General features: G+C 33.8%; 1 protein-coding gene across 1 annotated transcript; it reads right to left on the reverse strand.

Moving 5' to 3' along the window:
* Positions 1 to 384: 384 nt before the first annotated feature.
* On the reverse strand, positions 385 to 8,906 carry LOC119839124 (NADP-dependent malic enzyme-like). The gene is made up of 12 exons (XM_038365323.1): positions 8,853 to 8,906; positions 7,818 to 7,976; positions 7,329 to 7,510; positions 6,957 to 7,137; positions 5,089 to 5,217; positions 4,711 to 4,893; positions 3,692 to 3,914; positions 3,328 to 3,470; positions 1,843 to 2,013; positions 1,367 to 1,490; positions 906 to 1,065; positions 385 to 415 (listed from the first exon to the last, which is right to left on the reverse strand). Exons 1-12 carry the CDS (start codon positions 8,895 to 8,897, stop codon positions 385 to 387), a joined length of 1,731 nt encoding a protein of 576 aa, XP_038221251.1. The 5' UTR covers positions 8,898 to 8,906.
* Between the last annotated feature and the right edge of the window lie 2,873 nt (positions 8,907 to 11,779).

Genomic DNA, 11,779 nt, shown 5'->3' on the forward strand with positions numbered 1-11,779 from the left:
ATCATTAATTATAACATTGATGTATCAACTATTTAGGTCATTATTTGTATTTTATTTATATTAAAGAAATAAGAAAGGTTGACGAAATAAATCCTATTAAATAAAACAACGATTTATTACTAAATACATTTAATTCAAACTAATATTTAAAATATAACTTAGAAAATATGGTACATATTTTTCAATAACGCATGTTTCGATTTTAATTCAAAAATAGAATTTATAACATAATCTTCGTATTTCAATTTATGAAATCTATGACGAAACAATAATTTATGCACTGCCGCTGGGATGTAGGTGCTAATTGTATATTGTTTTGATACCTTGGTTTTATATTAATAAAATATTTCGTTCGTACACAGTTTGTTCTTAGGCCTATGCGAGTTATTTTGGTTTTACAGTCTTTGGATCCAATCTGTAAATGAAATTTGAAGTTATCGTCAAATTATGTACGATTTTAGGAAAATTAGAACTTAAATTAGGCACATTAAACGAAGTCCGAACACAATTAAAACAGTTTAAAGCATTAAGTAGCCAAAACAGTTAATGGGAGACGTATGTCCAACCTTTAAAAGGATTTAAGACCGGGTTCACGTAAAGTAGGAATGGGGAAGGAATCCTCTTTCACACACTGAGTGCCATTATTACATCAAGCTCTATTGGTAAATGGTTAGGTCATCGCTGACCATCATCTCTCGTATTATTTGTATTGTTACTAAATAATGAGATGTGGTATTTTGCTAGTCTTTTAGGGACACTTGAGCCCATATCTTAAAAGCGTCTGTAACGTCATTCTTCTACTTATATTATTTAATTATTATATCTACCATAATTAAACCCGTAGAATATTATTTTACGCTGATAATAATGGCAGAACCAGAGCATCAATTAAATATGAAACTCACACAAGTCCTTTGTACACTTCCTCAACCGATTTCACTTTGATTTCCGGCGGTTTAGGGTATGGATAAAAAGCTGGCAATGGAGAGTAATAATTCAAATCATACAACTGATCCTTTAAGAATTTTTTAAAGTCCTTCGGCTTTGGATGTACCGTTGCAATTCCTGTAATTATATAGTTCAGTGCGTTTACATTTTTAAATTGCCTTCGACGTTCATTTCACGAAGGCTTGGATTATTAAATAACACGTCGGTACAACAGATTTATAATCCACAAGAAATAAAATCTTTTATGCATTTTCTTCACACGTATTATATTGAAAACTTAATATATTGTATGTATCATACGGAATTCATAAACTGATTTCCTAGAAAATACACTAAAATAACCTGAGAACAGGTATAATATGTATAAATCTATTGTACACATTGGTGCGATAATAAGAGACTATACTAGCAAATTCACCTTTCTCATATGCCAAGTTGCAAATCTCCAGTGCTATGCTATATGAAACTTTTCTGATATCTGACAGAGGTGGGTATATACGGCCGATCCCCAAGTCTGATTCGCTCACAAAATTGGCGAGCGTCTGAATACAAAAAAAATAAATCTATCACACTGTTTTTGTAAACATTTCAAAAAATCGGTTTAAACATACAACGAATACTTATCTTAAGTTCAGTTGTGTAATATTACTATCAAACGTAAAAAATGTAATTAATTTCAGAGCAACAAATCTTTGAGACAATGTTTTTAAGTAGGTATACCCTATACTTAGTTTTTATGCATTCTAAAGTAGTTACGTATTATGGTAAATTCGACAGATACACCCATAATCAGAGATTTCTATAAAGCAACCAATTTAATTTTGAGCAACTAGTTGATAACAAATACGAAGTGATTAATAAGAATGAGTAAATAATGTGTATAAAAATACAAACTCGAGCTGCGCTTAAGAACATATATTCGGGGATAATTCTTGCGCGAACCGCTATAATGCCCAACGCAAGACCGGGGAAAATATACGAATTATTGCCTTGTCCTGTATGATATTCTTTGTCCTTATATTTCACAGGTGGAAACGGCGAGCCCGATGCGTAAATGCATGTGCCCTGAGAGAAAATAATTATGCTATTAACACGTGCGTGTGAAGGGCTGCTGAGTTCAATACCCGATGTAGGCTAAAAGAACATTTTTGTCCAGTTGTGCACAGAACATCATGTATAGGAAAATAAATTAATGTTAGTATAAATGTGTGCGTGTGTAATTCCAGCTTTTTAGTCTACTTACAAAATCTCTGTGTTTTCGTGTTTGCACTGTTTGACGTAGCTGTGTACTTTCTAGATATAAAATACAAAATGATTAGTAGTCTAACGTAAATTTCAATAATAAAGCAAATATCAAATTTTGGCTAACCGTCATCCATTACCTCAACTCACTCACCGTTAATGCAATTACTGCGCTATGGGATTTACGCGTATCGCATACATGTTATGCTGGGTTTGATAAACGTTAAACATGTTGATCATATTTAACGTATATTTCCTACTGAAATCTAATATAGGTTCAGTGAAAATACATGCATTCAGTGAGAGTTCCAACATCTATTCGATTGATCGATCACATTGCTAAGATGTGTAACGTTTATGCATGTTAAAACAAATTAAAATATTCAAAGTCACAATCAAATTAATTATGTGAGCATTTATAGAGTGCGTTGGATATATGATTCTCAATCATTTCTACGAAAAAAGGTCCAAATTCTAAAATAGGAACAAATCACAACACTTTCCTATGACACAAATAGAATCACGTCATCAATTGAAAACTCAAGTGATTCAGTATCCAGTAACAATACCGAAAAAAAATCTTCGTTTTCGTTTTAGGGACACCCACGTCGGTTGAGAATGAACTAAACATGCTTTTGCAATTTATTTGGTGGTTATTTGCAAATTGCAGACCTTTAATGGTATTCACAGTACTGAGTGCTAAATAATCAAAGGGAGGTTTGAAGAACGTGTGGAGAAATTGCATATAATTAAAATTCTACGAATGACTAAGAATATGACGAAGAAAGACTAAGTGAGTGCTACCTGTTTTGCTTCGACAGATTATAATCCAACGAAAAAAATAATGCGTTACATTATAAGCATGTTACGAATCACAAAATTTCGACAGTAAGCAATTTCGTGAGTCAAATTGTTATATAACAGTTTTTAGGTATAATGCAGCGTATCAGATTAATGCTAGTTTGTAAATTTCAAGTAAAAGGTAGGTGTAGTTGATAGTTTATACGGATAACATAACAGTTATAAGTTACAAGGTCTGTAGTGATACCAAGGAATACCGAGGATAACCAAAATATCATACTAACGGTCGTAAATTATTATGATGCCAGTACAATAATCAAAAATAATACTACTTACATTTGTAAGGTTATAAGCATCTTCCGGCGTGCATTCAGCCTTACTGGTGGGATTCGATAGAGCAAATATTACTGGTCTCTCTGCATTCTGGGCCATTTGTTTGAGGATTTTCTCATTGAATGCCCCTTTTACTGTTGAGCATCCTGGAAAAAAGTTTAATTTTACAAAAACTATATTTCTCAAAAATCAATGTGCCTATTTATGTTCATAATTTAACTAAACAGTAATGTTGAGTTAACCGGTACCCAAGAGTGAAATATAGCAAAAAACGGCTTTCACAAAAACTGACATAAAACCTGAAAAAAAAGAATTTACGCATCTCCCTGACATACTTATTTGTGCACACTTTAACAACAAATCGAACCAATGAGGCACGTCGGTTTCAACGTCTTCACACACTGCTCGAAGTCTTTGGATGGCTCCACTTCCTTGCCGAATTGCTTGCAATGTTCCGGGATTCCGCCTTGCCGTTTGTTACTAAGGAGACCTTCAATGTCGAACATGTAGACTCGATTCCTGGCGTCGTTCTCTGACAATCCTTGTTCAATCATGGCTGCTACGGTAAGATTGGCGATGCCGGTGGCTGCCTGGAAAAATTGGTTTGGATTGAATTTAATGTGAGGGTTAGGTTAAAATTAAATAATGGACAATTTTCATGACAAATCATAATTGTATGAAGATGATAGGTAAAATAAAATAGCCAAGTTATTTATATGCAGCCACCAATATAAAATCTCTGTGTCATGTGACTACTTAACTGGTTCCTCTGCAATGGATTGGTAATCACAAAAATGCTCTAGGTATTTGAAGTCCTCGGAATTATAATGACATCAAATTATAAATTAAGACTAACTACGATGAATTTGCTACAATAATCAAGTCAAATGATATTTGACTATAGTCTATCCTAATATTGCTATAATACATAGACTGCAATATTAATGGACTAATAACAATAGCATAAGCACTAGTTTAGAACATATTAGGCACTAATCAGCTCGTGTGTATAATCGCTAGATACCAGAACTCGGGTATTGTGAAACCCGATTAAATAATTACGATAGTTATTCGAGAAATTAATTATGCAACAATGTTCTAATTGTTCATTAAACGTTACCATAGTCATATTGAAGACATAATTTCTTTAGATCACTGATAAGATGAAATAACGTTGCTGATCCCAAAAAAATAGACGTTCGGCCACTACTTTCTTAATTCTAACATTCTTCTTTGAATTTTATTTTCAAATTCACAAATCAAAAAAAAAATTCGAAATCCCTCTTCGAAGCCAAAGCAGATGTATTATTATAGTATAAGAAATGAAATTATAACTAAAGTACACATAATAAATACTACATACCTGTATATTAAGTAGGTACTTACAGAACCAGCCCCTAAGAATAGAAAAGTGTATTCAGCTAGCTTTTTCTTAGTAATCCTCTCAGTTGTCATCAAACCAGCAACAGCCACACTCGCAGTGCCTTGTATGTCGTCATTGAACGTGCAATATACATCCCGGTACATGTTTAAGAGTCGTGTGGCGTTGCCTAAAGCGAAATCTTCAAACTAAAAACAAGATTGAATTAAAACTTGAACTATAATTTAGGTAAGCACCTTGTTTGAAATGCTTCAATATTTTACTAAAGATTAAAATAGCTCGTAAGGATATATCATAGTTATTAATTACATAAGTAGGGCAGTGAATCTTTAACTAACACAGAAGCTTATAAGGTAGATACTTTGAGACGAAAATAATTTTACTTGTAAAAGAATGTTTGCGCCATATCTCTTGATGCAGGCCTCCATGAACTCAGCCAAAAATTCATCATAATCCTTTCCACGTACTCTTTTTTGCCTCAGCCCAATGTATAGGGGATCCTCCAAAAGTTCCTAAACGTTATTCAAACTATTTACTTTTTATATTGAATAAGATAACCTCGTAGATGAATTTCAGAAACCCATGGGCTACCGAAATGTCAACCTTGCCAAACATCTTATGTAATGCTTGCGTAATGCAGTAAGCATTGCACAATAAGAGCCTGGATTTCGGTCAAAATCCCCTTCCACTTAACTGAGGCTATAGAACTATAGACTGAGAGATAATTATTATATGCTCACTACTGAAATAATTAACATACGAACATGTATAGCATAATTTTGTTGACAATAAAATAAAACCGCATTAGAACAAAACCAAGTACCTAACTTTGGTTCGAAATATTATGACGCTTTTTTCATGTCACGATCGCAACCTACACTCACAAATTAAACTTTATAAATCGCTCGCTGTAGACCACAAAACTGCCGCTTCGTGATATCGTATTATCATAAATTGTAACCGCAACGAGCGTGGAAAAAGTCCTAAAGTCTAGAACACAGTTTGTCAACTAATCGAGTTTTTGTCGGCAAATAGTATCCTGCGGCATGAATGGGCTCGTTTGCTCGGAGATAACGAAGTCGTAGTAAATGTATTTTTAGAAATAGGTACCTTGATACTATCTACTATTTATTGGTAATACAGGAAAAGGAGAAGGTGGGCCACCTTTTATTCATAGTGGGAAAAAATGACATCGATAACTAGTGTAACTTGTGGTGTTCCATCAAGCCACTTTAGTGATGAGGCTACGAGCGCTTGTTGATATTTATCCGCAACCTAAGGAGGACCTGTAGTAAATTGGTCCCCACTGCCAATAAACACTAGCAACACTAACTATTACTACTAACTAACTACTACCTGCAGTGTTGCTAGTGTTTACGGCATTTAAAAGACGACTTTAACGAATGACTTTACCGACATTGAAAAGACATATTGGTTCTCTTATTTAAGGCCCTCATGTCGAAATTGACCAACTTTGTTAAATGTCTTCCCTGATCTCTTACATAAATTTATATCAAACATAAAAAAAAATTAATGTAACATTCACATATGCCACTATATTTTTAAATATGAAACATACCTGATTTATACATTTTTATATTCAATCTGAATAACACTTAAAACTTCCTCAAGTGAGTAAAATGAATTCATAACAATTAGATAATAAAATTTATACGTTTGCGTAACTTATTTCGTTTTATATAACCCGGTCCATGATGGAATTCCTTCGTCTCTTTCGGGCAATTTAAATGCATGAAGGCGCCCGCGTATACTTCGCTATCTAGCTTAATTTCAAATTCGTACATTTAAAGTCTTGCTATTTTATTATATTATGCAAAATGATAATCATAATGGGATATTAAATAATCAAAATTGGATAATAATTGCAATAAAAAATTTATGTTAATTTAATTAATAACTCGCTTTTGTAGGTTTGAATTTATTTTTAAACTTATTATCTATGCAGGATGAGGTAAGTCCAACTTACTTAATATTCGTTGGACATTTTAATCATTAGAATCCGTTACCGAGTTATAAGCGGTGCAACAAACCCAACTTTACATATAATACTACCTCAACTCGACCTCTCAAGTCGGGACCATGTATCGTAATAGAAATAATATTAACTATTTTTTAAGTTTAATGACTGCAGATAGTGTGCAAATCGTGTCCTTCGCGGATAAACAATGTGACTCGTAATTTAGACACCTTAAGATAGATATCTCATAATATAATATAACATATTATCTACCTGATTGTCAGTGCCCACGTCGAGGGTTACAGGCAGACATTGATGGGGTTTTATACCGGCTAGTGCGGTATACAATGCCAGTTTACCAATCGGTATACCCATCCCATATGCGCCCAAATCTCCGAGACCAAGAATCCTTTCACCATCCGTGAATACTATAGCTCGAATATCTTGTTCTGGCCTACGGTTATAATTAAACAGAATACGATTAGTTACATATATACCGTTATTTCGTCTTTTGTGGCGATAAAAGAAGGAAAGAAATAACATTAGATCAGACTTCAATAATACTGATTGAAAGAGCTAGCTGACGAGCTCTTTGTACAAATCACACAAAACTTCCTATCCATTCCGATAACTAAATTTCCTTACCAATTTTTTAAAATATTCAACACGTGGCCTTTGTCGTTTATAGTTATGAAGAGTCCTCTAGCCCTCTTGTAAACTACACCGAACTTTTGGCACGCCACGCCGACTGTCGGGGTGTACACAATCGGCAAATATTTTTCAACGTCATTCGATATAAGGCTGAAGAATAATTTCTCATTTGTGTCCTAAATAAATATACAGATGAAAGCCGGGCTTTGTCCCAAAAACTTTGCTGTAACTTACTTGGCATTGGATTAAGGTAATCAATTGGATTAAGATAATCAATTTTGTTAAAATAAAATCAATTAAATAAGACGCTGTCTGTAATGTAAAAGAAGTAAATACTTAATTTGTGTTTTGAGCGTTTATAGAAAAAAAATATCTTTAAAGCACCTACCAAGCTTATATCCTATTTTGCGATGTTTATTGGTTATTATATAAAGTGAGTTTTTCATACTATGATACTGTTGCAATCAGAAATTAATTACTCACATGCAGCTCCACCAAGTACAAGTATTTATTCAGATCATTCTTGTATCTATCTAAAGAGACCCGACAAATATTTAACTGTTCTTCTTGCGTTTTGTAAAGCGGAGCTAATAATCCAATAATGCCAAGTGCTTGTCGTTCTTCTAAAGTGAAGGCGAGGCCCTTTAACATTGTTAGAATTACTTTAAATGTAACGATAAGTTCTCTTGGAAGACTATGAAGTATTTATTACATAAAATGAAATAATTTAACGAATTCAGAGTAAATAATACTCAATTATGCAGTGGTGGCTTATTGGTTGGGATTTCGGCTCAAAAGTCGGTGGTTGAGACCGGACGAGCGTGCATTAAATAAATGATTTTTGAATTTCAATAAATTACGCCAATGCGCATTATCCACGTCGTCACAGCTCGAAACGGTGAAGGGAAACGTCTCGAGGTAACTGGAAAAACCCAGAACTTGACATCTACCAATCCGCACTTGGACATCGTGTTGGATTGTGTCCTGAACCCCCATAATACATCTGCAGTACATATATGCGCCGATGATAATGACGATCATAAGTATGTAATTCAATTTAAATCTCGCGTGTATTTCTATACAAATTTCACAAATAACTATAGTATATTAGACAGTTGGATTTGCTATTTGTAATCAAATTTTCTATAGCAGTTTCGAGAGTATGTGCCGAAAAGGAAAACAACACGAAACATTGTTTTCTGGTCTTTTTTCGCGCTCGTAAGCTTTAAGTTTTGATTTTGTTTAATAATATTAATCAAGAGTTATGATTTATATACCCAAAAAATTATTTCATACAATTTTTGAACAATTGATTTAAATGGGTGTGTGGTTACATATACTTGGAACTCCCCTGATAAGTTAGTTATAGCTAATTAAAATTACAGCTCTAAAATAAACAGCGCCACATTTTTCTTTTCCCCAACAAGACCACCGTCGTAATTAACCGAGCGCTGACGTTTCAATCGCGTAGAGCGCTCTAATAAAATAAGACAGTCAATAGCTTGAGTCAATAGTAACCTTATTGAGTCTCGGGTCCCGCAAATGATCAATTCCTCTCAGCATGTTAGGGCAAGTGGATACGTCTTCTAGATAACGAGTTTGTATGAAATCGTTACATTGGAATTTTGTCAGTAGCGAAGCGATAGTTTTGCTTCGTCCTGTACGGTTCAATGGTCTGAAAAACGTCTTGTTGGGTTATAGGTTATAATTCATAAAAGAAATGAAATATGCATTTGTATCTTACTGTATATATTTTTTAATTTAAACTCAAACTCAAAATCATTTCAATGACGTATATAAATTTTTATGAATTGTAATAATTTAGGTAACTTTTTAAGCGATATCTTAAAAAACTAACAATAAAGTGAATATTTATATGGAGCTATAGATATTAAATACAATGAAAAAGGTGCATTTACTAAGCAGAGTTTTTTTTTTAACTGAGGCACACGGATTCTTATCTGAGACAATTTGGTGAGAAATTATTCTGTGGATAGTTTGTTTATCAGAAAATACGATTCAATAGAAGCATTCAAACGTTTTACTTGATAATTACTCCGATAATATTGTGTAATATAAAAATAAGTCGGGTTTTTCTTCCTGACGCTATAACTCCAGAACGCACGAACTGATTTCCATGGTTTTGCATTCGTTGGAAAGGTCACGGGCTCCGTGAGGTTTGTAGCAAAGAAAATTGGCGAAACGGAGTTCGCCGGGTTTGCTAGTTGTGTATAAAATAAACCTCAGGATTCGAAACGCTTCACAACTTTTCTGCTATGCTACAATCCTAAAGTTCCTACTTAAAATCACGATTTAGTGCACCGTTCCAATAATGGTACGAGATATACTTACAATCGATATCGTTTAAAAAACATTTTAAAATAATTAATACATAAAACCACAACTCAAAACAGCTACACAAAAGTGCGACATTGATGCTTGAAGTTTTCCTCTTTTCTGTCACTTTTGAATGAAAGAAGAAGTATTTGTTTATTATATATTTAAGTGTAAACTATATAAAATAAAATATTTATAGTTTATTAGTTACTAAAACTTAATATTAAAACTGTAATCGTTATAAAGTAATGGAACTTCTGCATTTTATTATTTATATTCAAAGCATTGCTTAGCTACTTAAATTTATGAAAGAGTCTATCTTTTAAATACATAAAACCAAATAGGAATAGGAAACGGACAATCCGGTGTCTGTTACAAAACATAACTAATTGACCTTCTTTGTAGAATGTATCATGCAAAAAGAAACTGGTAGGTTGTGTACGAGTATACTACGGGCCTAAATCTGTACTAATATTATAAATGCGAAAGTAACTCTAGTCTGTTTGTCTGTCTGTCTGTTACGCTTTCACGCCTAAACCACGGAACCGATTTTGATAAAATGTTGTATGAAGATAGAACTGAACTTGGGAAAGGATATAGGATACTTTTTATCGCGAAAAAAGGGTAAAAAGGGTTGAAAGAGGGGATGAAAGTTTGTATGAAAGTTCGTTATTGTCAAACCGATTTTGATGAAACTTGGTATGAATATGGAGCTTAACGTGGGAAAGAACAAACCATACTTTTTAATGCGAAGAAAATACTCCTCACCATGTCGCGCGATATAAGCGAATTCTACGCGGGCAAAGCCACGGGCGAAAAGCTAGTTATCGCATATTTTGACTGTTGAAGTACTTTTTGTATTATTTTTCAAATACGCACTCTTTACAGAATTTATGTTACTAAGAAAATGCGCATTGTTATGTGTCTACATAGCAATGCGCATTTCCTTCTGAGTCTTCGGAGTCTTCCTCTGTATAATAATAACTATTATTTGTAGATATAGTCGACAACCTCAAGACGTGCAAATTCCAGACACATCACTGCAGTGGCAACACATCTATAGATTGTGAATTTAAAGGCACACAATCATTCGAAACTTATCAGTAATTCGTAACGACGAGCGTAGCCCTGCATGCTTAAGTGAATGCTATATACCTCGCTGCGCTAGACCACCTAGGGACTTATCAGTTTAATAAATTCGCGCATGTTTATTGAAAATAAAGATGAGAGTAATAAATTAGTATAATTGAATATTGTAGTTTACATATCAAAAAATTTTTAAAACTACGCCTTAAAAACGCGATTAATTTAAATGAGATGATATTGTACAAAAGTTTTAATATTTACACGCAGACTCATAACCAAGAGAATTTATTAAAACGCTTTTACTATGACTCAGGATACACACCTTAGGATACACACCGGAGGCCCATATCCTTTTCCTTACCCTTCCCAGTCCTTTCCTTTATTCCTATCGCCAATCCTTTCTTAATCCTTTCCCAAAAAGTCGGCAATCCATTTGTAGAGGCGTAAGGTCTGCAATGGACCTTATGCCTCTACAAATGTTCATGGGCGGTGGTAGCGCTTACCATCAGGCGTCCCACCAGCTCCATTGCCGACTGTAACATAAAAAAAAAAAAAAAAAAACACACACTGGATATGATGAGTTACGTGAATTTCAGTTTATTTAAAGACAACACATAAATAAGACAGAGTGCCGCTTGGTCCTGCTAAAAAAAGGTTATTTATGTTATTTCATAATTATTATGAATTTATTACAACTTGCAAAAGTTTGTAAAGATGTGTGTGTTTGTTGCTCTATTACGCAAAAACTACTGAACCGATTGCAATAAAATTTGGTACGTAGACAGCTGGACAACTGGAATAACATATAGCCAACTTTTTATCCCGATATTCCTACGGGATACGGACTTACGCGGGTGAACCCGGGGGGCGCAGCTAGTTCAAAATATATTGCAAATTGATTATTTTGTTTATACATTTCAAAGCTTTCTAGGTCATGAGTCTTTCATTGGTATTTCTTTTCAAATTCTTCTTCAATTTCCTGTACACTCACGCATGAGCAAGCATTAAAGTGGATCAGAATA

This window comes from Zerene cesonia, chromosome 3, assembly GCF_012273895.1.
Source record: "Zerene cesonia ecotype Mississippi chromosome 3, Zerene_cesonia_1.1, whole genome shotgun sequence".
Lineage (NCBI taxonomy): Eukaryota > Metazoa > Arthropoda > Insecta > Lepidoptera > Pieridae > Zerene > Zerene cesonia.